A 27890-nucleotide genomic window follows, 5' to 3' on the forward strand; every position below is an offset into this window, starting at 1 on the left:
TCCTTATCTTTATGCACATAAAATTACCGTCTGCAAACAGTGTACACAGGGACTGAGCGGAATATAGGTCAGACATCATCTGCTCCGCTGCTGTTATAAACCGACTCGAGGCTTTATTGATGCTACGGTGGTCGGATGCTGTCTTATAGGACCGAGTGCCACACTTCGCAGTCGGACGAGCCTGTGCGCCGTGTTTTAGGCCTTTCAGGTTTCAGATCACTGAATCAAGCCTCGTTTTCATATTAAAGACCCTTAGCTGTTGTTTTGTCTTTACTGAATTATTAATATCACATAATTTGGTCGTAAAGGTGCACTGATGGATATTTTTATTTGGAAATTTGATCGAACAAATACATATTCTTAGCCTAACTAAGCCAATAGCATAATTGCTATATTGGATATTGGAACAGTAAGCAAAGAAATTATTTAGGCTTCGGCTTAGTCTCCCTGCTTTAGGCTTTTTGTGTAGCCACATGGAAGCCCAGTAAGAGTCATACCTACAAAACAGTTTAATGTGGATGGAAATAAATATAATTTAATCAATTTAATCAAGGATTGATATGTGTTTATATATATATATATACAAATATATATATTTATATATACATAGATATATATTTATATCCAGCCTGATGTCCCAGCGGATGTCCAACCTGTTATCCATATATATATGGATTTAATATAAGGATATATATATATATATATATTCAGTTACATAATTGTACTATTATTTTTGGAGACTGGAAGTTTATTATGTCCAAATTAAACCTTTGTTTTTGTTTATATAATTTAAAAAAAAAAAATGTTGTTATATGGAAGACAAAGTTTAAAGTGTTACTATTTCCAAAAATGGCAATGCTCCACCTTTTGGCCACCACGAACGGCCGCACACACCCTTGTCTTTGGCGTGACTCCGACTCACAAGAGAAGTAACAAACATCTGACCGCGCATGATTTTTTATTGTGTAATAAAAATAGAAAATTGTCCTGCGCTGTTTGAGTCATTTGGCTTGCAGCGCCTTTAAACAGGTTCTTAATTGGTGAGCTACCAGGGCAATGAAACTGCCTCCATAAAATGTGTCCTCTGAGTGGAGTTAAATCCTTACTGTACTTACAATCAATATATTCAAAGTAATATTTTAAACAAATATCTTGACCAAATATTTATGAATAACTATAATAAAAATGGTGCTTTTTACGGCCGTGAATAGTTTTTAACACCTCTAAAGAAACATCTGTTTTAACATTATCTAATCACCATAGTCCTCCCTTACATGCTAGGGCTGGGAGAACATTTGCATGTTTTACAGGTGTATGAAAACTCAGCTGTTTGTTTATTTAAATAGTGCATCAGTCATGTTGACATGGATGACACAGCAGCTCCCGGTGTCACAAGCTGAGACTGGACCGATGATTGAAACGTGCAAGACTGAATCATTTCGAGAGAGGACCAACTTCATGAGGCATCGATCCCAGAAATGTTTGTCTTCAGGCAGCTTTTCCTTTGTTTAAGGTAAAAAAAGAGGAACATTTGAAATCTAAACTTGACGCAGGAAGTCTTTAAACCTTCGTTCAGTTGAGTGTGAGCTGCTTTTTAAAGTTGCTTTTCTTCATGGAGAACATAATCTCCGCCTGAGGACCCAGTAAGCTGCTTCAGAGACATCTGGCATCAGGTTTCTGAATCAGGATGGAGAATCCAAAGAGGACGGTGGTTTTCAGGCGGGCAGCTGTCGGGAGTGGAAGTTCAGACGCAAGTGGGCTTATTCGGCGAGCACTGATGAGTGGATAGACAAGTTCCAGTGGATGTGGACCTGAAATCCACCCTGAAGTCCTCATGATGTCCAGCCTGATATCACAACTGATGTCCCAGTGGATGTCCAACCTGATATCACACCTGAAGTCTCAGTGGATGTCCAACCTGACATCACACCTGAAGTCTCAGTGGATGACCAACCTGATATCACACCTGAAGTCTCAGTGGATGTCCAACCTGATATCACACCTGAAGTCTCAGTGGATGTCCAACCTGACATCACACCTGAAGTCTCAGTGGATGTCCAACCTGATATCACACCAGAAGTCTCAGTGGATGTCCAACCTGACATCCCCCCCGATGTCCAAGTGGATGTCCAACCTGACATCACACCTGATGTCCCGGTGGATGTCCAGCCTGATATCATACCTAATTTCCTGGCGGATGTCCGGTATGAGCCGACGAGCGACCCCTCGCCTCTGGCCCTCATCAAGTTCCGCATCCAGCAGCTTCACAACAGGCGCTTCATGCTGGAGAAGATACACGACTTCATCAAGAAAGCCCAGGAAAGGAGGCTCGCTGAAGGGGGAACAGAGGAAGGTGAGTCTGTCCTTTCAAAAACAAAAAAAAATGATGCAAATAAAAGAGTAGATTTTTTGCGAGCTTGGTGTAACTTTGTGCAATGTTGCCAGTGACCGGTGAGGAAGACGACCAAATGCATGAGCTGGAGGCCATTGACAAGGAGCTGGCGGAGCTGCAGCTTAGAAAGGCAGAGCTGGAGCTCGAGGAGCAGGGAGAGAGGTCCAAGCTCGGAAACAACAGAGGCATGTCTCCCTTCTTGGCTTTGTCGGCACCTTTACCAAATACCGTTAAGTTAAGTTCACTGCTCTGAAGGATGTGTCTGAAGGCTGCTCATGTTTTAAATCAGATCACGAGGCAGACCTCACGTGGTTTGAAAGTGAGGCACCCAGAGGGGGGATTTACATGCTGCCGCATGTCAACATTGACGAACCACCTGAACCTCAAATCCCACCACAACCACTGATTGCAAGTGTGTTACACCCCTAAAAATAATTCTACTTCTTTAGTTTTAGCAGAAGACGTTTTGGTGCAAGTGCAATAAGTAAATGTGAATCAATCTATCAATGAGTCATCATATACCTATCTATCTATCTATCTATCTATCTATCTATCTATCTATCTATCTATCTATCTATCTATCTATCTATCTATCTATCTATCTATCTATCTATCTATCTATCTATCTATCTATCTATCTATCTATCTATCTATCTATCAGTGGAGGATCTGGCTGAAACCCCGGGGTACACCCAGTGCCCAACCTGTGAGGAATACGTCGTCACGAACACCAGGAAGAAAGTGGGCGAGTTAGCATGGATACTGTGCTGCCTGTGCTCCATGTTTGGGTACGTACAAACCGTACTGTTATGCTGCATACAAAAAAAAAGAGGCACATATAACAACAGCAAGTGGCTTCAAGTGTCCTCTTTGGTGTCAGTAGCTACTAAGACACTCGGTAGGGGTGGGCAATACTGGGAATTTTGGTATTTGGGAAAAGTCATTATCATTGAATAACTTCTTAACTTTACCTTTAATTAGTTGATCACGATTTATCGTATGATCGATCCTATGCCGATACCAGCCTTGGTGGTATCGATACTATCAATATTTAGATTGATATGGGCAGTCCTAAGAGTCTTGGATTTCTATTAAGCCGTAAGGATGTTGTAAGTGTTCACACTGCTTTGAGAAGTGTTGGATAGATGGAGCTTCTGCAGCCTGAGGTTATAAATATTAAACCGTTTCACCATTTCTTCACAACTTGGCCACCCAAACACCTTTCTTAGCTACATTACAAGATATTTGAGTCTGTTTCTGTAGTAAAGACCAGTGGCTAATGGTGCCGTAAGTAGAAATACAAGTTCATTTCAGTCCTGGTCGAGTTGGCGGTACCTGTAGTGAAACAGCAAACGCAGTTTAAATCTGTGAAGCACAGAACTCTGCGGGCGGCAAAACAAACTGTTGATGTAGGAAGTCAGGTAATTTTAGGTGGACGGCTTAAAAAAGTTTTTTTTTCCCCTGGGAAAGTAATAATGCAAATATACAAACACATTCGTTTACGCCCCACGCACTCAGTGTCCACCGGGTTACGTCAGTGAGTCAGAGGTGGACTGTCTGTTTACTGTTCACAGAATCAGGATGAGAATGGAGGTGGGACGTTTTGAGGAGGGAGATGTCAAGACTGTGTTGTAAAAGTGGGGGAGGTGGTGGACAAACCCCAGTTTCAGGTCTTTAAGTGATCACCAGAGAACCACTAATAGTAAAAATATGTCTTAATGCGGGGACCTAGCCAGGGGACCTAGCATTTATCTAGCATTTATCTCAGGAAATCTGGCAAAGCTGAAAACCCGTGCAGACAGTTTGTTATGGCTGGTCTGAAAGTAAAATGCAAAAATTCAGTGATCCGCTTCAAACCTGAGCCGCATATGATGTAGACCCTCCCCTGAGCCTCGTCCTTAACCTAACACAGCTTCAGACCGCCCCCTCCTCCTCCTCCCTCCTGCACACGGGCTACAACGACGCCACTGAAGCCACATTTGGTTTCAGCAAGCGTTGGATCCAGTGAAGCGGTCCTGACCCGAGCAAAGGTGCTTTTTTTTTTAACATGATTGATAGGGACTTGTTTTGTTTAACCAAAACATGTGACAGATATTCCATCAAGTCATGAAAGATACATATCAACTTGTGGAAATGAGCGTTCCAATAAAAACCTAAACTCCCCCATTAGTCACTTAGAAACGAAGAAACGTCCTCAAGAAATGTTGCCTTTGTTTCAGCTCAGGTTTTTGGATACACCGTGACCTCCATGACCGACAGATAGACACTATATTTTAGATTTCTCTAAGTAGTCACCCTTTACTTTGTTGCTAGCACTGCAAACCCTTGGTCTCTCAGCATCTCAGCTTCGCGATGTAGTCACCTGAAACGGTTTTCACATCACAGCAGACCCTACTTGATAGAATATCATATTATGGCAAGAAGCAATCAGCTAAGTAAAGAGAAACAACAGTCCATCATTACTTTAAGGACTGACTTAAGGACTGTCTCCAAGTATGGTCTCAAAAACCATCAAGAGCTATGATGAAGTTGGATCACATGAGGGCCTCCCTGGGAAAGGAAGACCAGGACTCACCTCTGCTGCTGACGATGAGGTCACCAGAGAGAAGAGAAGCTAACAGTGCGGCTAAATAGATTAACATCTGAACCTGTGTATTACTTATACAGCTTAACATTTAATGCAAAACGTTAATAATAATAATGTATATTTATAAATAGCACAATGCTGAGTGGGGTCCCTGCTTCATGTCTTAGCAGTTTGGGGGTCCTTGCCTCCTTTACATTGTTCATATGTATGGTATCTAGATACTCCTTTTCAGATCCTACTCTGCTCCTCACCTCGTATCTCCTCCTCCAGGGGCGTGGCAGGCTGCTGTTTAATACCTTTCTACATGGACAGCACGAAGAACTTCCACCACCACTGTCCCCGGTGTCAGTCCCACATTCACACCTACCGCCAGTGGTGACGCAGAGGCCACCGGGGCACCAGCAGCGGTTGGTGGTCTTTGGACCAGGAGCTGCTGTGGCACTGACCAGGATGTACTGAGGTGGAGGGACCTGAGGCACAGGAGCCTGAACGGTTCAGATCACAGGACTGACGGGAGGAAATGTGCGAGGGTGACTCAAACGCACCAGAGCGAAGCGCAAATCTGCCCCAACTGCTCACAACTACTAGTGTATTGTAGGCAAAATGCAAATGTGTAAAATATAAAGACACCTCCTCAGTGCTTTGAGGAACACTTTAATCCACTTTAACTGGCAAATGTTCCTGGGTTCAACCACACACCCTAAAGGCTAAAGGCTCAGATACTTCCAGTCAACACAAACTCTGTGGTGGTTGGCTGATAAATGCTCCTCTCTGTCAGTATCTGCTCTTGTCATTTTCCACACATGCAAATGCGAATACAAATACTATTATTCAAATCGCAGTAACTGTCTCCCATGCCCCGTGATGTCTGTTTACGTGAGACGGGGGCAGCCGCTTAGAGACTGGAAGAAATGGACCGGTGCTTCCACGCCGCCGGTCCTTCACCAATAATAGGACGCCCGCTGTGGAGCTTCCAGAAACAGGAGGAAATATTTGTGAAGAAAATGGAAATGCATTCACGCACATGCAAACACAGAGTCCAACAATGAGTTGTTGTCATACACTGGCAGCCACAGTGATTCTTCTGGTTTTCTACTTGTATTCAATGTGCTTTTGTAAAAAATAAAAAGTAAAACAGGAGAAGGGAATATTCCTCACAGTACACCACTTTTTATTGACACATAAAAGCATACAGTACTTATATATACACACATCTTTTATTTCGGAGGGGGGGTATTTACAAAAAAAAGGGAGCCCGTGGATGTTACACATGTATAAAAATATGCATTACATCTATATAAATATGTACACAATGTGCAAAACGTATGGCATTACAAACATCAAGAGGCATGGCATGGGTGGCCGAGGCGGAGGAGCGACGGGCTTCTTCTCCGCCAGAAACGTGACGACAAAACGCAGCAGGTGAAGGAGAACTAGACGGAGAGGTGCCACCTTCCACAGACCTCCACACATCAGAGGGTTATTAAAAGATAAAAAATAAACACACAGGGATGTTTGGGTGAGGATTAGGAGGAACACTTCTTTTTTTTTTTTTGTATTACGGTGGCCCTACTCCTCTCCGGTAGAAGTGCTTTAGAGCTGTGTCACTCGGTAGTAAAGGCTCCCACATGAGTTAAATCAAGGCAGGATCTGACATACAGTACAGTACATCGAAGGAGAGCAGCCATTATTGCTTTCCGCTGTCCTCGTCTGCCCGGTCAGCGAGCACGATGGCCAACTGTGAGCGGTGTCACACCGAGCATTAAAATCACATACATATGTGCAGCCAAGAGGTGGTGAAGTATAAAAAAAACACAAACTAAAAACAACAACAACAACAAAAAAGATGCACCAAAAAATATACACATGAAGGATTCTTTTACAGAATTCACAAAACTTTTCACTTCTTTTACTTTTAACCCTAAAAAAAAGCGATAAATATAAAAAACAAAACGTGATAATAAGTTCCTTTTTTTTTTTGTTTTTTTTTTGGCGACACAATATCAAACATAACAAACAGCCTTGTGACCGACGCGTCGTCTGCTAAGATACACGAGTCAGCTGGTGACTTCCACTGTTCGTCGTAGATTTAAGGTGTGGAAAATGGAAGGAACACGACCTGGAGGCAGGCGCGATGAGGTCCCCGCGGCTGAGAACTAAAGGTGAGCGTTTATAGAAAACTACAGAAACACTAAATACTACAAACCCCAGAAGGAGGCGAGTGCAGTATTTGGCATCCACGCGTCTTGGCCTGACCAGGTGATAAGCTGCAGCGGTAAGAGAGTCGTGCTTCTCTGGCAAGACACTGGCTGCGTTTACGTGGACGCTGGCATTCCTCTGAGCTGTACTCCACACCAATCAGCCACAACATTATGACCACCAGCCAAATGTTGTGCGTTGATGTTACAAGGTAGAATCTCTGTTGAGAATGATCTGAATGACACTGAACAGCATTGTCTTTGTAAACGCAGCCAGCGCTGACATAAAGGGCTCAGTACAGGCAGAAAATACATTACTTTAAAATGCATCAAACCGCCTCCCTTCAGTTTTTTTTTTACCCCTTACAAACGACCCTGAAGTTCAACAGTTGTCGATGTTAAAAAATGTGCCACAACAGAGGAGAGGCAAAGGCCTCTAGTGCCCAAGGACGAAATAACAGGCGGTTAAAAGTGACTAAAAAATATATATATATATGAAGGAAAAAAAGAGGAGAATTAAAAAGCGGTCTTGTTTTAAAGTGCCCTATAGTTACACTGTATCCATCCCAAAAGAATAAATAGGCTGAGATGCTACACCAGTGGAATATGACGCGATTGATTAAAAACAAACAGCCCTCTACACCGACTCCTCGCTGCGAGTCACACTAAACGTGTGTTTGTGTGTGTGTGCGTCCACGTTGCTGACTGGAGGACATCGACGCAGACTTTAAAAAATAAAAACAGTCATCAGCAGCCGTTATTAATGCAACTCGGAATATGTCAGGTGGATGATTTGATCTGATTTCTTCAGGGCTGAGGAGGAGATTAAATACAACCATGCATGCACACGGAGACACGGACGCACATGCAAGAGACAGGAAGACGAATCCACACACACACACACACACACACACACACACACACAGACATGCACACACACGGTCAGGAAGGTAACTTTGTCTGCAGGCCACAGCGGCGGATGCAGTTTGACTATTTCACCGACCAGATTTGACTCCTGGAGATTCCTCCACGCTGAGGTCACTTGATAACGGTCTGGTGAAGCGAACTAACTCATCAGCTGCAGGATACGTGTCAGCTACCGATGCAGTCGTTCCCCAGCGTCACACACACACAGACACACACACACACACACACACACACACACACACAGAGACGAAGTGCAGTAGGACAGCTAGATATAAAGCTCATCAAAGACATCATCATAGCTCAGTATAAGTTCATTAACACATATTACACACGCGTGTCTCGCAAACCAATATTTGTTCCCTTTCCTCTGTTTTACGTCAGTTTGCTTATCAGAAGGAAAAAAAAGCTGCCAACTGTTTAAGTCCTGTTTTTTTTTTTTGTAGATATTTTTTAAAAGTACATTCAAAATAAGAGACTTGGACAACTGATGCACCGCGACCCGATCTCTGAGCCGAACGCAGCCGACGGCGTCGGACGCGCAGCGTTCACATTTCCTTGTTCTGAGGTGAGTGGGTGGCGTCGCCGGGTCTCTGCCTCTTTAGTGCATAGCTCTCACGCTGACGGAGGAGCTCCCTCCTCTCATCGCCAGATCTTTCCCCGGTCGCCGTTTTGATCGGGCCGGCCCGGAGGAGCCGCGATGAGACGGGGGGAAAGCAGCCCCACCGTCAGTCGGCCGACGTGTCGTCCGCGGTGTGTAGCAGGCCGGACCAGTGTGAACGGAGGCTGGACCTCCCCTCTTCTAGGAATCCCTTTCCAACTTGGCTTGTCGACTGACTTGATTTAAAGCGTCCGGATCCTGGTTGAGTCCAAGCTTTCCCAGGTGAAGTGGTCAGTATCTGAGGCATCCTAAAGGAAGGATAAGCCCCTTTAATGAGAATCAAACGTCCCTTAAGATGATAAATACGACTAGATTTCATCTGTGGTCTGAACCACCGGCTTTTGTGACCTAGTATGGCACAATGTGCTTCAGTGGAACCGAGGCTTTCGCCTTCAGTAATATATACACGTCTAGCTACTGTGCTGACACAGTAAAACTGTTTTCATTGGAAGTCAAGCAGAGAAACGCTCAGCCCTCTATACGACTCAGCTCCGTGGCAGAGAGAAGTTCTTTTAGTGTATTTACAAACCGTCTTCATTTGGCTCGGTCTCCTTGGCTCTGTAAGTGATCGTTAAAAAAGTCCTCTGTTTAAAATCCCTTCACACAAACGCTACAAGTATCACCTTCAGGTATGATAATCCCTCTTTTAAAGCTGTGCAAACTCTTCCTTCATCTCCACCTTGATCAGTGTACTTCCTGTAGAATAGTGGGAATATTACAGATGGTTACGGATGGATGCACTGGTGACAGTGATGTGGCACAGAGATGCCGTGTTTTCTCCTCTCGGTTTTGGCTTCTCTACAGGCGTCAGCCCCTTTCTTCTCCTCTTCATCCATCCATCTCTTGTCCATCTCCTGGCTCAACCGACGCTCCTTTAACAATCCCCATCCCACCCTCCCTCAGTCCCAGTGCAGCTGCAGGTCCGCGGGAGAATCCAGGAAGTCCGTGGGGATCCCCAGCGGCGTGAGCGCTCCGGCGGGACCCGGGGGCATGGTGAGGTCCAGCCACTCCATGTTGTCCAGGGTCGGGTCGGACAGGCCCATGTTGAGGGAGGAAGGGGGCGAGGAGGAGTCGCAGAACGACAGGTCCGACGTGTCCATGGGCGAGTACGGCTGCTGGTCCATCAGCTGGGCCTGGAGCTCCTCCATCAGGCCCCGCGTGCGCGGGTCCGTCGACGTCTCCGCCAGCGTCACCTCCAGGAAGGCCTCCAGCTGGTTGTCCGTGGCCAGGGAGGAGAGGCTGGGGTTGGCGAGGGGGCTCAGCGTCGGGGGAGGGGCCACCTGGACCTGCGGAGGCGGCCGGGAGAGGACGGTGTTGACCGGGAGGGTGGTGATGCTGGCTGTGACGGGGAGGGTCGCGGTGAGGGACACCGGAGGGTCCTGCTGGATGAACGGAGTCATTTCTGGGGAAGGGGGAAAGAAAAAGATTCCAAAACTCAAGCGAATGCTGAAAACAGTAAAAAAAAGGTAACATTTTCTACAGGGAACCATTCGTCCTTTGCTTTCAGCCAACTCCGTCTCCCGGCTTTGCCAAACAGATTTCGCATACAAAAACTGTAACATGTGGTGCTAATGTTCCGTATATTCTTAATAAAATAGTCGTTTCTATTTCTATTTCAGCAGCCCTGCATTTTTCCCCTCGCGCTGCTTGGCAACTGCGAACGCATCCCCTGGGGCGCAGCTCGTCCTGCCAGGGAATCTGTGATCTAATGTTGTTGTGGTGGAGTCGCTGCCGTAAAGGCCAAAAATATCTAAAAGGCTGATGTTAGTCACGCTCGGTCCGTAAACATTTATGTCAGCAAATTGGAAACGGCTCTACTACTCGCACAGCAGCTTTTTTTTTTTTTTTTTTTGTTCCTATGACTAGAATGTTTTGATGAAAAGACAAAGAAAATGTGCAGCACGTTACCTCCGCTCTCTATGAGGATGTCGAACAAGTCGTCCATTTGCTGGCTGGTTGCTGTGGGACCCTGAAAAGACATTCAAGGACATAAAAGACAGTTGAGTCACCGGAAATTATCTACTGGTACATAAGGATTAACTGGTGCGTTATCTGACCTGTGAAACATTGTTGATGTGCAGGTTGCGGCTCTGTTTGACGGCCTCCTCGTAGCGGGGAGGTTCCCTCGTCTTGGGAGGCTGAGTAACTAGGGAGGTGGGCTGGAGGATGAAGGTGGGCTGGGGAGAAGGGGACTAGCAGGGCAAGAGAAAGAGGTGGAAAAAATACGGATTTAAGAACTCTGTAAAGTTCGGGGAAAAAAAAAAAAAAAAAAAGGTAATAATTCATCACTGATACCTTATTGATTGGTCCGTTGGAGATGTGGTGGTTGGGTGAAGCCCGTGGAGAGACCCTGTTGTCTGGGGAGTTTCTGAGGAAACTCATCTCGGCTCTCGTCTGGTTCTCCAAACCAGAAGCGTTACCGCACATAGTCAGAGTCTGTCGAGACGAAAGGCAGACTCAAACATCAGACCGTCATGTGCCACGGATTTGACGTGAGAACAATAACAACACGGACAAAGAAAGAAGACAGTCGCGTTTGCCACAAAGGTGGCAGCCAGAGACAGAAACGCGTTTGTGTACACAGAGCCAAACAGCACAACTGCTCACGGGGACGCACAACTGAGACGGGACTGACCTGTAGCAGCGGCTGCTGCTGCTGGCTGGGTGCCATCTCCATCTTAGTGGTCTGCAGCTGAGGGACTGGAGCCTGGACCAGGCCTGGGTTTGAGACTGTGGCCTGGAGGACGGGCTGAGATGGAAAGAAAAAACTGCTTAAAAGGCTGAGTTTACACATCTGGTTTTCCATGGTACACTGTCTTGTTATTACTAAACCTAAGATGAATGTGTCATCACTGGTCTGATGACGAGTCTGTAAAACAGGTTAACAGGTTCCTTCTATGACTAACTAACTGTGGTTGTACCTGCAGGCTGACAGTGGTGCTTGGCAGCTGGATGGCAGTAGCGTTGTTAGGTAGTGAGACTGGGAGCAGGATCTGGGTACCAGCCTGGCCCGTAGTGGTCAGCAGAGTCTGAGGTTGCCCGGATGCTGTTAACAAGGTCTGAGGCTGACCCAGCACTTGGGACACTCCGCCTGAATGGCTGATGAAGAACTGCTGCAGGCCGGAGGGCGAAGCCTGGGGCGGCGGCTGGGCCTGGACCTTGGGACTTTTCTGGGACTGGGGGATGAGCTGTGGGCTGGTGGTCACTTGGGGCTGGATCTGGGTGATGAGCTGGGTTTGCGTCTGGAGCTGGAGCGGATTCCCGGAAGAAACAGTCACGTCCTCCAGCTTCACCACCGTTGGCAGCGGGGCCGCGAGCGCCTGGGAACCCAGGATTGAGTTGGTGGATGAGCAGTTTGACAGGACTGCGCCCTCCATTTTTACCACGTTCGAGTTGAGGACAGTAGGGACAGCGTTCAGGGCAGGTAGAGAAGTGAGTTGTGGAGACAGAGAGGCTGAGTCGCTGCCGCCTTGACCTCTCTTCTCCACCTCTAGCTGCATCTTCAGCTCCTCCACCAACTTCTGCTCCTGCTCCAGCTTCCTCATCAGCTCTTCTATCTGCCGCTCCTTCTCATGGAGCCTTCTGTCTTTTTCCTCCGGGGCTTGAAACGTGGACAGAGGCGAGGACCGCGGGCCGGCCAAGCCGGAGCCCACCATTTGCATTTCGGGTGGAGCGTCGGACATGCCCACGTCCTGCTGGAGGGCGGAGGGATCGTTGGGAAGAGGCGAGACCGGCGGCGGCGGTGTGGACCTCATGTTCTCTGGAGCCATCTGCTGGACTGGAAAGACTATGGCAGGCGCGGGAGCGCTGGTGACCTCCATGGGGATGGAGGAGAGGGTGGTGGTCGCGGGAGCAGGAATGGCAGGAGGAGCGGAGGTGCAGGGGTTGTCCTGGAAAGGCTTCAGTCTTTCTATCAGATCGGTCTTCGTTCCCGACACAGGGAGGCCACGCAGCTTCAGCTCCAGCTTTAGCTCAGCCACCTACCAAATAAATAAGATCATGTCAGAATCGATTTAAGGCCGGTGTCAGAGGATAGTGCAGTTCACTGCTTTTGAAAGTGCGCTCATTTTACTGCTAAGAACTGGGTTTGTTTTAGATTAGTTTGTTAAATGAGTAGCTGGATGTTAGCTTAGCGTAAAAGGCGGAAAAAGGGGAAAACAGCTGTTTCTGTTAAAGGTGACTTAAGTAAACATAACCGCACCTCTAGATTTTAGCAATAAGCAGCACATTGTGTGTTGAGTGCCACTGAAAAAAACATGTAGTTTTCACATGTCAAATTTGTATAGTCAAACTAGATGCAAAATTTTAATTGCTGGGCTTAGGGAATTTTGGCAGTCAAACTTTTTTTTAATTCTGTTTTCAGTCTTTCTTAGGTTTGAGTTTAAGCTAACTAAGAGATCAGTGGCATAAAGCAAATACTCATATACTCCATATACTGCAGGATGCTTTCTGCGACGCTCCATTTTTTCAAGGTGCACGATTACAGTTTTAGCCAAAACGAGAGCATTGACCACAACATCTTGATACGCGTCAGTTTTAACAGCCGGGTAGAAGAATAAAGCCAAAGGCTTCAACCCCTGTCTCCTGCCTGCGATTGCTGACTGTAACAGGGATTACTTGAACTGCTGCTCCCGGCTAAACTGTTGACGTCGCTACAAACGTGCTCCCAGGTACCTTCATCTCCTCCAGGTTGGCGGGCAGGACTCCCGGTTTTCTGCTGGACAGCGAGTTGTTGGGCCGGGCAGACGTGGGAGGCAGGGGAGGAGGAGGAGGCGCGGTGGGTAAAGACACCATTATGGAGGTTGGCAGAGCGCCGGCGCTGTTGCTCTGACCCTCCGCTACGGGTCTGCAGAGAGAGGGGGACGAAGAAAGTCGAGGTCATTGTTATTTGAGGCAATCGTTTACTCTTCTGTGCCACAGGAACGGGAAAAAGAGGAAGAGGAGGTGTGAGACAGTGGACAAAAGAGCATCGCTGCGCCGATAATTGGACGGCGAGGAGAAACAGAGAGAGGAAATCTGTTCTCAGTGCGAGCAGACCATCCATCCCGCGGCCCTCGCCTCGCTAACAAAGCCAGCCAACCAAACCGCAGAGCGTCACATTTATGAAAGCAGCAGCTGGTGAAACAACATCCTGTCAGTTATTAATATAATAACACGCAGAGTTGCTATTGGAAACATGGTAACGGGCCTCTAGTTTGTTGAAAGCTCTGGACGTTTATTTTTCTTTTAGATAAAGAGTAATAAAAACACACCGAACCAAAAAGAAAATGGCGCAAAGTAAACAATGATAATAGGGGAATGAGAGAAGAATAACAGGAAACACCATTCATCTCTGTTATTTAGACAGAAATAAAACAATACCCTCACATTCTTTGTGTTACGTGTGGGTGGTGTTTGTTTGTTTGTTTTGTCCACATACTTGAGTGGTGCCGGTAATATAGTCTGGTAGTTGTAGTGCTGCTGCTGCTGGCTGAGGATCTGCAGCTGGAGAAACAGCTGCTGCTGCTGCAGTAGTCGCGCGTACGAGGAGTCCATGGGCGCTTCGCTGGCTTCCTGCTTCTGGTCCGGGGGAACGTACTGGTGGTATTTGAGCTTCTTCACCCTTGACTTTGGCTCTTTGCCCTTCTTGCTGCGACTCTTCTCCGAGGGAGTCTTCTGCTGGCTTTGCTGCAACGACACGAAGACTCTCATGACACGCGCTCTGACGGCAGCGGGGGGATAAAAAAGACAGAGGGGATATTATGCGTGGCGGGGAAACAAAAGCGCCGGGCTTACTTTCACCAGCGTTGGGCCTGGTTTTGGGACAGCAGCTGTAGTGACTGGCTGAGCTGGGGGGACAGCTGGGCGGCTGGCAGGCTGCTCATTGGTGGAGATCACTTTCATAAAGTCTGTTGCTGGGGGGGGCTGTAGGGGATTAAGAACACGCAAGATACGAGACATTAAGAACTGCAGAACATGTGAAATTCACTTTTAAGTGAATGTTTTTAGTGAAGGCAAATACAGTTTACAGAGACACGTGAATTATAAGCTGTGTCTCTGACCTGGAGAATGGTGCTCTGGACAGGAACCGGGGCTGGAGAGGGCGTCTCCGGCACTTTGACCTCCCCCGGTGAAGGGACAGAGCTCTGAGACTCCTGGCTGGCTGGCTGCTCCGGGGACAGAGCGTCGCTGCTGTCTTCGTCCAGAACCTTGGGATAATTCACCTGGCCCACTGAGACACAAAATTAAGTGTTAGGATGACTTTTTAAGATTGTGTCCATTAAGTTAGACATAGGACCACTGACACCGATCCCGTCTCTCACCGATGATGGCCTGTTTAAGGTTAGAATCCACCGGCAGGATGTTTTTCTCCACCAGCTCCATGGGGCCCGGCCTCTGGGCGATCTTCTCGTTGAGGTTGTCTGCCAGCCGGGCCCTCTTCAGCCTCATCTGAGTGGCCTGCAGCGAGGGCTCCGCTCCGGTCTCTGGGCGTCGGGCAAAAATGAAACGTCACGCATTCAGCACAGGCCACATAAATCTTGATACTTGAATGTCTGCCTGTAGATATCTCTGACTGCAGTGAGGGGAGATGGTTTATGTAGCATCATGTCTGCTACCAGTGTGAATCCAGTGGTGTTTAAATAACAACATCTGAGGGAAAATTGAACTTCTTCTGAGACAGTCTCTCCATTTATTTCCACATGAGGCACCACACACATGAAGTGAACCAAAGTACCTTGCAGGATGTGCATCCTGACCAGCTCTGCTCGCTCTGGACGACTGCGGATCTTGTGCTTGAGGAAATTCTCAGTCTGAAGAGGAAGACAGACACAAATCAATCAGTTAATTATTGAAATATGAGCCCTATAACATTCAAACACTGATAAAGGCAAAGCCTTTAAAGATGTGGATCATTCTGTAATATAAACGATGCACATGTGGTGTTGGTGTGATTTCTCTTGTGCATGTATGCTGCAGTGAACAGTGCAGATGCACATCATCTTTGCCTTATAACCCAATTTTTTTCTGACTGTGTGTCTCACCCTGGCTCTCTCCAAGCTGCGAATCTGCCCGTGGAAAGCTGCTGGACTCTTCAGAGCTGCAATGTGTAACATTTTCATCAGTGCACAAAAAAACAGAACAAAAAAACAGATAATATATATATATATATATATATATAAAAACAAATAGAGATGTATCTCTCTAAAAACAAACAGAGATGTATCTCTCTATTTATAGGCATTATAAATCACCAGGTTTATTTTTAAAACACGATTGGCTTATATTAAATATTAAAAGATCGGCGGGAAAACACTATGACAAGACACATCAATAACAAACATGTTTATTATCTCAGTTATCAGCATGAACCAGGGTGATACTCTCTTATCGTTATTATACATCAGCTCTTCAGCTGGCTGCGTCGTTACTCACGTGGCATGATGCCCTGGTCCACCAGCTGCTCCCTGGTTCTCCTTTGCTGAAGCCTCAACTGCAGAACTGAAAGCAGACAAGAACAGTTTTGACTGTATTATAGGAAAATTAAAATGAAAATAAAAAGGAGAAGGAAAACATAGATGAAAAGAAAAGAGGAAGAGAATCACGACAAACGTAAACACATAAACTCTTCCTCTCTCCCCAGGATGAATATTAACTCATGAACTGTTATATAGCTTCTCATCACTGGTGAGATTAGCAGTTATCTTACCAACAAATCTCAGATTAACAAGTCCGGTTACACACAGAGGTGCACGGTGCTATGTGGACTCATTTTGTTACAGAAGACGTCAGCCCAATCTCACATTTCTTCACTGAACTCTGTCATTTCATTTGTTTGCGAACGCACTGCTACTGTTATTTTACACAAATACACCTCGCCTTTCAGAAAAGACACCACCGAAGGATCAGGTTTCATTAAATTCATTCCCTCTTCACTAATGGACGTGAATGATTATCAATCTGACGCCCTCGGCAAAATATTTAAAATAAACTGCCTTTAGAAATCCGGGACAAGCTGGCAGCGGCATCAGTCTGCTCGAGTTGAGCAATCACCACGACAGCAACAATAACGAGGACGAGCGCTCACCTGCTCTTGCGCTGAACCAAAAGCACCCGTCGCTGAGTGTCTCCGCGTCCATCAAGAACAGTTTACTTCTACCGGTCCATTAACAGTCCAAAACTGAGCAAAATTTAAGCCATTTCATTCCAGGGCAACAGCCTCAGAGTAATATGATGAACTACATGTTAAAGGCAAAGTGTTCAATGAGCCGCTCCTTCTTGAACCCTCCCTAACTTTTACGTTTGCTCGACACTGTCTCACACTCTCTCCTCCCTTTCAACCTTCGACTCCTTTCACTCAGACAGTTTCAAATGGATTATTTTCATCCCCACAACAAAGCTCTACACCGGCTCCTCGTAACTACCAAGGAATAGTTCAGGATCTGACTCAGCGTTGCTTGAGCTGAGATGACAAACAGGAAACAACCACTGCATCATCGTCATCATCGACAGACAAGTTTGTGGCACCCGGGAAGCAATATATATAGATTTAACGTAGTTTCGTTGGTGGCAAGTGTCAGACAGAGTGGGAGGAGACTCTTTAAGTTTAAATATGGGTTATTAAGTGCAGACACTTCTCCATTCACAGGAAAGGATGTGACAAACAGGAAACAGTCGGGGCCCGCCAACACATCTTTTGTGTTTCTAATGTCTTTGTTTTTCATTTGTTATCATCACAAACCTTGATGATGATAACAACAATAACATCACTGAATGCACCTCGAAGGCCACATCAGCCAGAAATGTCTGCTTTCCTGAAAATATTACATCTGCATTTCTGTACAGAGTTGAAAGAACTGGAGGCTTTTGGAGATTGTAGATAAAGAAATCCACAATCTGAACTCTCTGTGTGCTCTGTAATTATGAGTGGGCAAATGTATGTTTAAGGTGATTCAGACAGAATTCCAGGCACTTGGACTTCCCTCAGTTCCTCTGGGAAATCCTGCTCCGCCTGACAAACACATGTTGAACCGCGACCTCAGCAGCCAGAGAGGTGGATGACACACATGAGCTGCTCACGCAAACACAAACACAACCCCAAACTCACCACGGAGGAAAACTAAGCAGGGCCGTCTTTGTCACCTGTCACCTCAATGCAGTGTAGAGATGGAGTTAAAAAAAAAAAAGTGTTCAAATGATGCATTTGTTAAAGGAAACGTGTTTGGAAACAGAAAAATACGGCCAAAGCTAAATCTGGGTGCAACCAGTCTGAGAAAATGAATTTCAAAAACCAGTCGAATACCAAACAGCACAGCTCAGTTTGACTTTCTGTGTAACAGAGAGGCCTGTTACCTAAAAACAGGCACTCATTCTTCACAGAATCCACTTTAGACTGAATTATAAGAATAATTAACAATTTGTAATTCTCAAAATAAACAAATTTTGTCTTTTTTTCTTCTTCTTGTTGCTGATTTTACACATTAACAATGGACTTTATTCTACCTAAGTCTGGACGCCCCTCTGTCTCCCTGCTGACAGGCTCCTAAGACTCAGACGTGCCATGATGGCAGACATGTTAGCACCTGCGTGATAAAACCAATAGGAGTAAGAAAGTTGTAGTTGGCAGAGAGCTGGAGGTGGCTCGTAGGGTGGAAAGTATGAGGTCTGTGTTCTCACAGGAGGGGAAATGACAAAAGCCAAGATGATGAGTGGGTGCTACTACTGTTGACATTCCACAGAAACTTTCCACCACCGAGACGTTTTACTGCGCTCTCCTGCAGACAGTGGTCGCTGCCGCCGGCGCGGAAGACAGCACAAAATCCTATATTTTAACATGTTCAATCCGGTGTGCAACAGCTCTGATTACACATCTGTTGACTCTATCTGATAAATCAGATTTGCGTTCAGCATTGTGATCGACACCAGTGACTGAACTCAGTGACTTAGCCGATCTCGCCATCCGAGCCATGATTAGGAGCCGGCAGACGCAGCAGTAACCTGCTCCTAAACCCTGGTGATTCCGTACCTATACATCAGTGTCAGAGCTGATCCCGTGTGGCTGCTAAGACAACAATGTGATGGTGATGAAGCTAACGTGCAGCCTGGCTAGCGGGATGAAGACAATGCTTGTGTGCTGAAAAGCAAACGGTGATGGATTTAGTTTAGTTGATACGTGCATGTACAATTGCACTAGTACACAGAGTGTGGTTCATCTACTATATGTATAGGAGACAAGCTAGATCAGGCGGCTACATCTGATTGAGAGGTTGCAAAAAAAAAAAAAAAAAGGCATAGGTCACAGCATTACACACATTTTAATCTAAAATAGCGATATATCGACTCGCCGATATATCGACCAGCCGATATATCGGGTCGATATTTGTTTTTTTTTGTTTTTTTCAATGGTATCGGCCGATATGTGTGCTCTACCTCTTCTTACCTTGAGTTCAATAAACGTTTATGTTTTTATTTCAATTGAGACTTGTAACATTTGTTATCATTGTGTCATTTTTATCATATAAATAGAAGGAGAACGAGCAGTATCAGCTCAAAATAGAAGAACCTCGACCTCTAATTCATATCAAATGTTGGAAGTTCAGAAAATAAGGAGTAAGGACGCCGGCGTCGGCTGGGAGATGAACCGTGGACGTCGTGTTGTATGTCCTCACCATTCTTGCGTTCATTGAGCGGAGGCAGGCTCTGAGTGGGCTGCAGCGACAGCTCCTCCAGCTCGTGGGTCACCGCCTCGCTCTGGGGACTGGGCACCAGTAGATTTGACATCCCACAATCCCCCTCTGCTCCTAGCTGCCCCTGGGAGGCCTGCGTCTCCATCTTGCCTCAGCAGGGGATTGAGGAGGGTCCAAGGCAAGCAAGAGGGCTATGGGTCACCGTCCCTTTATGTTATGTCTCCCCGCTGCCTGTGTAGATACAAGCAAAAAAAAAAAAAAGAAGAGCGGTTAGACGGAAATCTGGTGACTGCCTTGCTCCTCAAAAAGAGGAATGCATCACTCAATGATATTTTGCGGCTTCTCAGACACACCAGTAATTCAGAATAATTGTCATCATCATCCTGTTGGAATGACTACTTCACCCGACTGCTGAAATGCTAAGGGTGGCATTTCATTTCCGCCATCTGGAAGAGCTCAGCCCCAGCCCATATTATTCATTAAACAAGTCGGGTTGAACATTATATACTGAATAATCGCTTCTAACCGCCGCTCGAGAGAAACAACGTCAGTTTGTGCATGAATGTTCTCTCTGTTCAGTCGGGGCTTCACGATCTGGAGTATGACGTCGCTGTGGTGGTTTCAAACAGAGGGAACGGAAACATTTTGGGGAGCAAAGCAAACACTTCAGTATCCATGGCTTCCCAACAGTCTGCTCAGTCTGAACATGTATGCCACATATCGCTCTCCAGCGGCAGCCCACATCTATCCATTCCAGGACCTACGCACTCTTTACCAACCATGGTGAGGTGTTGCTTTTGGCCGAGAACCACTCTCCAATGACAAGGCCTTAAAGTGTCGTAAGCAACAGATAGAGAGAATAAATGACTACAGAACATGCACTGGTTCGACTTTCTTCTGATTATTTTGAAGGGGAAGCTGGATGCCCATTTCCACAAGTTGATATGTTTCTTTCATGACTTGACTTGACTTGGTGAAAGAAAGATATCAACATGTTGCATACTTGATTAAGGATTATAAACGACTGTGTCAAACGGCCTCCTATTAATCATGTCAAACACAGTCGGTGAGTCGTTTTGACGCAATCCCCCTGAGAATGAGCTCATGTTACCCGGCCCCTCTAGTGGTGCTGGCTTGGCCGCCGTTCAGCGTTTTGGTGTAAGTACAGCAACACGGTGGTCTGAAGCTACACATCAGCCCATCTATTTGTGCCGGAGTTGAACCCAGAACTGCAGGAGACCCCCAAAGAAGTTTGGCAACAGGGGCGGGTCTTACGTTCAGACCAAATGATCTACATCACACATGGCTCGAATTTGAAATGGCCCGTTGAATGCCATATTTTCACATTTAGACCACTCATAACAAACGAACTGCATGGGTGTTATCAGCTTTATCTCACTCTACTGAAGGCAGAAAAAATTCATGCTACGTCCCCTTTATAACTGGACTTGAAATCACTTTTCTGCTCTCTACCCTTGCAACAATTTAAGTGTTTTCCCAGTGTTATAGACTAATTTTGAGAACTCTCAATAAGTATGCAATCAGCATCACAATTACAAGATTGAGCATTAACATGGGAGTCAATACCAATTCATTTTCCATTTAATCTGCATCAGTCTATGTTGAATCTGGCCACCACTACAAAATCCCTTCACTCTTCTAAACTTGGCTCCCAATTTAACACCACTTTATGGCCTCCTAATGATGATTAAGTGCCACTAAAGCACCGTGGTAGAGACATAACTTAGCTCTGGATATTGAGCAGTTCAACACTGTGGTTTTTCTCTGACAGAATTACATTAACAGATCTCCGTGTTTAGAAACGTAACCAGTCTTTGCTCCGTTAAATACTTCCTATAGATTACTATCGCGGAGCAGATTCCTGTACTGTGAGGTTGTTTTCTTTGAAATCGTGTCAATAACCAGACTCTACATTCAGTAACTCATGTGCTTGTCATCTCTCTCTGGGAGAGTGGGAGTTATTTGACGATAGAACTGAACTTTGGATTTTGCTCTTTTCTACAGGACATCATGCTGCTCGCACATTCCCCAACATAACAGAACTGGAGCAAGAACTGACATAGAAACCAAGTAACCCCGATTCCTGTTTAAGTACAAGGCTTGTGATGCATTACAATATACCTAGCTTTACTGTTAATCAGATCTACTATCTAATTTGACAGCCATACAAGTTTAATTTGAATGAAAGAGCCAGTTCTACGTAAGCGTTTCCAAAGATGCACAGACATAGACAAGAAAGGGGTGGTGACAAACACAGAAGGTGAAATGCAAAACACTGCAACCAGGTCAGATTTCTTTGTATGCTTCCCTGTGGGAGGCTGCCACAAGGCAAATAAGTGTTGACAACCAACTGTAGAGGAGTCTTTTCCTACCTGAAGTAGCAGAAGACAGCATGGGACGGGAGAAAAAGACGTCTGGGCTGGTCAAGAGTTGAGCGTAGCCATCGAGTCGAACCTGGCGGGACAGAGAAGAGAACAACCATGAAAAAAACACAACCTGAGGTGCTTGTGAAATCTTAGTGACATAGCGACAAGAGACAATGTAAAGGAAAATCACTGAGTTGTAGCAGTGACAGGGACTTGGTTTGGTACCAAGTTACATTAATCTCAACTTTGTGGCAATGCAGTTGAGTCGTATCACAACTTTCCTTTCTATCACCAAATTCACTACGCTCGGCAACCTTCAGCCTGTGTCTGGTGAACCAAGATGGAGTGGTGGCATCTTTGATGGCACCTGCCTTTCAAAACCAGAACTGGAACTACAAGAAGAGCTAGCGCCGTCCATTCACTGGCAGCGTTTTATGTTAGGCTTATTTCACTTGAAAACATTTGGGTTTGGAAACAAAAGGGGCAACCAAACTGGAATGTCCACTCGGGAGCAGCTGGAAGCTACAAAGCGATGGGCAACACCTGAAAAGCTTCACATGGATGACCTCCAGGGAATGACTGGAAAATTAGAAAATAGGAAAAAATAGTCCCAAAAAGACCAGCAGTGGAAAGACAGGCTACCAGAGGACGCAGCGGCCAGAGAAACCACACGTGAGAGCAACCACTCAAACCTAATGAGGTATTAGGCTTTCAATATTCAAATCCATTAAAAATGATGAAATGAAAACACATACATGTGGTGCAGACAGTGGTCCTGCCTGAATAGATGTGTTTGAAGATAAGTAGAAACAGATGACAAGCACCACTTAAAAGGTACCTGAATAAAACTAGCGGATATTCAAGGCTGCATCATGGCCGGAAACAAATTCACACAAATTCACTGTTTGCATGGAAAACCTGTACGATGGAAATGGATTAGCTATACAGAAACAATAGAGGCTCCTGCTTTAGTGTAGCATCACACTGCAGTCTGGAGCAGACAAGAACACTAAGAATCAATCAAGTGCGCGTAGAAGCTTTCAAACTGCGCTTAGTATTCAAAGCAGATAACAAGATTATTGTAAGACTGATGCAACACTTTACTAACACTCTGGGCACATAGTGGCCCTGTGTTACACGTAAAATGTTTTCCAGTTGTGTTTGTTAATGGAGGCTCCTCCCTGACGACAATAAATACTTTCATCTTTGCTTATTTTATTGCATTTATTGATGGTTGACCGTTCTACCATTTGAACTTTTACCATTTTCTAACATATTTTAACACAAAATCTATGCAATAAGAATGAATGAAATGATTCATCGCAGGATTTATGCAGTGGCGTGGTAATGAGGAATGTTATCGCTTACCATATCTTCAATTAATTAGCAAAGACGGGTCAGAGCTCTTTGGATAAAGTCTCATTTTCACGGACGGAAACAGGAGTTACCCTTTATTTGGGATGAATGCAAATGTTGCGACATTATGCAACATGTATTCCTAAGCGAATCGATGTACTTGCGTAACCGATGTCACGTGTGGCTCCAGTTATCTGAAGCAATTTGGGAACATTTTTGCAAGCAATACAGTATTTTTGCTTGCGTAACAAAACTTCAGTGGAACTTACAGCGTTTGGGCATGAAAATGAAAAACACGACCAACGTTGCGATTGCTATGTGCTCACCAGCAGCCACTCAACATATTAACGATCCAAACCTTGAGTATTGGGTGAGAGCATTCAGAAAACAACCATCTTCAAAATCTACTTGCGCTGCCGAGGAGATATCGTGTTGAAAAAAATCAGTGACAGACAGGGAGACAAACGGGGACCTCACAAGGTGTATATCCGTGTACCGTGCCTACCATGTAATCACGTCTGGTAGAAAAAAAATGAACTAAAAAACAAAAACAATTTTCACTCGAGTAAAACACGAAAGGGAAGGGGATTCCAGCCCTGCAGCGGGCGTGGATGCTCAGGAGAGGTAAGAGAGAGGTAAGAACAAACAACTGTCACAGCTGAGGAAGCGTTGTGGGATAAACATCGGCGCTGCCCCTACAGAATCAAAGAGCAGATCCAGATGGCAGGCGCTGCACGCTGCTCTGCCCTCGGCTGCTAATGGCACGGGGCAACAAGCTCCATGTGTTCCATCAAAGGGCAACGCACACATCCTGCGCTCGCACAAATAAGCACACTACTCGAATCAAAAGCTAATTAAATGCATTTCCGCGCTGGTTTCAAAAATAAAAGATCAATAAGCTCTGAGCAAAAGGTCTGAGCAATTGTTTGGCTTTTTAAAACAAAGCGTGCTGGGTCAGTGCAGTCGCCCACACATGTCAATCATCAGCATTGTAATGTACGACCGCAGAGATAATAACAAAGGGACCCAGCCCTTCCTGCTCGCATATAACCGGCATCAAGTCTCCTCAACATGTCAATAGTTCAGTGAAAACAGTTTCAATGCCATGAGAAACTAACAACCTTTTACAACCTTTTACAGATTATGAGTTTTGAAGCTACTTTGACATCTGTCTAACAGATAACGACTGTCAGAGACGACCAAACTTATCCCTCAATGTGCTTTTAGAGCTCGGAGGACGGAGAAAAGGAGTTTGCAGATCTCTGGCCAACTGGCATGGAAAGATGGCAAGACCCTGTTGTTGTATTGGTCCGATGTGGAAAGTCACTAAAATTAGACATCACATGGAACAAGGAGCCCGAGAGGGCATGAAAAGCCAACAAAAACACCCAACGAGCTCACGGACAGGGCTCAGAACCCTGTACTATCAATGAAAGACCTAAAAATACAAACCCCTCAGAGGATTTCTAATGAGATGTTTTGCTAACTCAATGCCACTAACGCTGCCATTACCCAACAGATTTCAGCGTGACGGTGGTTTGGAGTTACTTCTCCACATTACCAAAGCTAATTGTAGAGCTCAGTGCAATGTTAGCGTCCCAGATAGAAGTCAAACTGAGCAGGGTGGAGACAATTAACTTGAAGGCGAACTCAGGTTTCTGTGTGTTATTATCAGCGGAGAAATTAGACTTCGACCCGGTAATAATTTCAGTTGACATTTTTTTAGGCTGACGACTATATTTGGGTGTGCCTGCCGCCTTAGGGTTGTTCTTCCTTTTCTCACTGAAGTCTACACATATGCAGCGCAGGTGAGAGGAAACGTTCAGCCAATTGTGTTCAGAACAATGCCGCCGAATGAGATAGATGCAAACGTCTTATATTAGCGTTAGGGAAGTGAAACTAACAAGAGGAGGCCAGAGGTCAACTTTACTCTAAATAGGTCTGGATGTGAAGAATGCCTGTGATCAAGTACCCACAAACACACACACACACACACATTCAGTCCATTGAGTGAGAGCATGAGATAACTGAAATCTATAGTCCTGGTCTAGGAGCTGACACACTATGACCTGTCTGGTCTGGTTTCTGTTAAGGGATATGAAAACACCACTGACAATTGTATGTGAAAGAGGGAATGAAATGTTTTAGGGTATGTTCATGTGTGTGTGTAAAAATAGAACAGAACTAGAATATGTTATAAGTAAAATGCTTATTTTCAATTTTTTGAAGTTTAAGACCTGTATGAATTTTCAATGCACTAAAGACCAACAAAATCTGTGTCTTTTTGTTATGTTTTGTATACGTGTACCTCAAATATTTGTGCTGTGGGTTCACGTTTCTGGCTTTGTACGACAAATCTTGTGAGATTGCAACAACAAGTATAAGATTGTGGAAATACCACAAATCTGTGAAACCAGCGACAACATTAGTTTTGTGAAAATCTCTAGTTCTAAGTTAAATTGTTCCCCAACGGAAATATCTCTAAATTAATTGATGGTGAACTGAATTTTGTAAAATAGTTTCAAACCATCCAACATGGCATAGGGCATATGTTTCAGATGACACAGCAATAAAAGTGAAATCATTTTTTGTTTTAATAATTTGCACTGTTATTGTCAAGACACAACATGGGAACAAAAACTGAAGTTCCTGGAGCAGACACTTGAAGATGGCTCCAGACTACACGAGTCAATCCCCATGCAAATGCCCTACTCTTCACATTTACATGAATCGTAACAAGTTATGCATAAGAAAAGGCACATAGACTGTGGGTGACAGGTGGGTGCCCTCACAGGTTGTTTGTCTTCCTCAGGGTCACCTGCTCAATTCAGCCCCACTAATTCTTCAGTTTCAGTATTACCGGGCAACTTGTTATAAGAATTTAGCTGACAATTTGAAAACTGCTTCAAAAAATGAATGAGGCAGACGCGTACAAGACGCAAGCAGAACAAGAACCGGTCAAACCACGTCAAAACTACAGTTTAAGTGTGCAGCTTCCTGGGCCTCATAAAAAGCACACATCACGTCCAACACAAACGTCTGAGCGATAAGAGAGAAATGATGTCATCGCTGTGGCTCATTCACCAGAGTCAATGTTCAGCTCTGTTCCCACAGACACTCGTGTGGTGTTGTTTCCTTCCTGGCCGCCTCTGGGAACTTTGCTGACTAAAACATCTCTAAAAAAAACACACACACATACACTTAACACCAGAAACGGATTGGGTAATAAAAACTCAACACAACGAGACCACAGCAATGCTGACACAGGAGAAGAGACAAAGACAAACTTCATCTCCAAGTCAGTGGAATCTGATTTGTCAAAATCCCTGTAAGGAGGACGCCAGTCTCACATTATTAGCACCGTGTCATTGAACGCCACAACACATCTGCCCCTGTGGTGGTATTTGGTTTCATCTGAGTTTGATTCACCACCGAGGAGATACATGGACATATTAGTCTAAAGTGATCCGAGCAGATAATCTCCCTGTAAACTAATACTGCACTGGGACGTGTAGCTCAGGCCACGCACAGCACACACTCTTGGAATAATTGCTTTGCCATTCAACCACATTCCTTGCGTTTGAGTTAATGCAAACAATCGACGCGTTTTCAGCGGCCAGACTGAGTCCGATGAGAGCATCGCATCCCGTCTGTCTGCATGAGTCACACAGGACCGGGACCTGTTAGGATTTGCTGCACCCACCACCTCAGTCGATGAGCCACCACCGACCTGTTTGTAAAAACGAAACGAGCCCCGTTCCGTAGCTTGCGTGGTCGGGATTACTAGAGAGAGATTGTGCTGCCGGCTGGCTCACAATCACACTGGACGTCACGCCTTGAGATTCATCCGAGCTCAAGAGTAAATGGTTGAAATAAACACACGGCGTCCAAATGCCATTCTCTATAAGTGGCACCTTGACAAGTGGCTGGTTTAGCGAGCGACCATTTTCCTAGAGGGGGTATTATTGTGCGGTATGGCCCCACCACAGCTAATGTTATCGCAGAGGAAGAGGCGGGTGGGTGTGGGATAAGCCAACGATGGCTAGCTACTTTAAATCTGACAGGTGAGTGAGTTGCAGATAGTGCGGACCACGAAAGACGGTGAAACGTCTCCATCTTTTCCAGCGTCATATCATGTGTCCAAAGATGAGGCACGGCCAAATGCTCCCTGTCCTGTGTTTTTGTTATGCGCTCACACCAAACCTACCCCTGCTGTCCGAGTCTGCATATCCCGAAGGCTGCTCAAAAACAGCCTCATCACATTTTCTCCACTTAGCTCGGTTTAGCTAACACGGGCTAACATGCTAAAAACAAGACAGCGCCACCATGGGTGTGTGGTCTTACCGAAATGCGAAACCTTGAAACCCCAAATCCACTCGAGCCGCGGTTCACAACAGGATATCCATTAATGTCAACGGAACTGTCTTAAGTGTGTAGTTATGCCGTCTGGCTCTGAGATTGAAGTTTATTTCGCCGAGTAAAATGGCTGCGACTGGTCTAGCTTCGGATGCAGAGTGACGTAATGACGTCGTCGGGCAGGAAGCATTAGGGGGCGTGGTCAGAGCTCTGCCCTGTCCTGTCCACTGGTCAGCAGCATGGTTGGAGCAGTGTTCGTGGACTGGACCACGGGTTTGTGATACACAGACAGCACACATGAACGTAACACAACCTTTGATATTTACTTGAGAACATCTGTCCTCAGGAGCCACGTGTCATTCTTT

General features: G+C 45.5%; 2 protein-coding genes across 2 annotated transcripts; one reads left to right on the plus strand and one right to left on the minus strand.

The window, feature by feature from the left end:
* Window positions 1–2120: 2120 nt before the first annotated feature.
* On the plus strand, window positions 2121–6980 carry LOC125022450 (lipopolysaccharide-induced tumor necrosis factor-alpha factor homolog). The gene is made up of 4 exons (XM_047609120.1): window positions 2121–2577; window positions 2682–2804; window positions 3054–3180; window positions 5250–6980. The coding sequence occupies exons 1-4, from the start codon at window positions 2436–2438 to the stop codon at window positions 5356–5358; spliced, it is 501 nt and encodes a 166-aa protein (XP_047465076.1). The 5' UTR covers window positions 2121–2435; the 3' UTR covers window positions 5359–6980.
* On the minus strand, window positions 6519–27829 carry mrtfba (myocardin related transcription factor Ba). The gene is made up of 17 exons (XM_047609119.1): window positions 27514–27829; window positions 21820–21901; window positions 19409–19657; window positions 16176–16241; window positions 15785–15840; window positions 15478–15553; window positions 15065–15226; window positions 14804–14973; window positions 14538–14666; window positions 14182–14429; window positions 13437–13608; window positions 11684–12742; window positions 11398–11511; window positions 11058–11198; window positions 10820–10954; window positions 10671–10731; window positions 6519–10164 (listed from the first exon to the last, which is right to left on the minus strand). Exons 3-17 carry the CDS (start codon window positions 19569–19571, stop codon window positions 9662–9664), a joined length of 3255 nt encoding a protein of 1084 aa, XP_047465075.1. The 5' UTR covers window positions 19572–19657; window positions 21820–21901; window positions 27514–27829; the 3' UTR covers window positions 6519–9661.
* Between the last annotated feature and the right edge of the window lie 61 nt (window positions 27830–27890).

This window comes from Mugil cephalus, chromosome 16, assembly GCF_022458985.1.
Source record: "Mugil cephalus isolate CIBA_MC_2020 chromosome 16, CIBA_Mcephalus_1.1, whole genome shotgun sequence".
Taxonomy (NCBI): Eukaryota; Metazoa; Chordata; class Actinopteri; order Mugiliformes; family Mugilidae; genus Mugil; species Mugil cephalus.

Coding starts and splice junctions, on each gene's coding strand:
- LOC125022450 (XM_047609120.1), top strand. CDS start 2,436: ATGTTGCCAGTGACCGGTGAGGAAGACGACCAAATGCATGAGCTGGAG. Junction 2,578..2,681: donor CAAGCTCGGAAACAACAGAG/GCATGTCTCCCT, acceptor GTTTTAAATCAG/ATCACGAGGCAGACCTCACG. Junction 2,805..3,053: donor ACCACAACCACTGATTGCAA/GTGTGTTACACC, acceptor TCTATCTATCAG/TGGAGGATCTGGCTGAAACC.
- mrtfba (XM_047609119.1), bottom strand. CDS start 19,571: ATGGAGACGCAGGCCTCCCAGGGGCAGCTAGGAGCAGAGGGGGATTGT. Junction 15,554..15,784: donor GCAGCTTGGAGAGAGCCAGG/GTGAGACACACA, acceptor CTTCCTCTTCAG/ACTGAGAATTTCCTCAAGCA. Junction 10,955..11,057: donor CCAACGGACCAATCAATAAG/GTATCAGTGATG, acceptor TTGCCCTGCTAG/TCCCCTTCTCCCCAGCCCAC.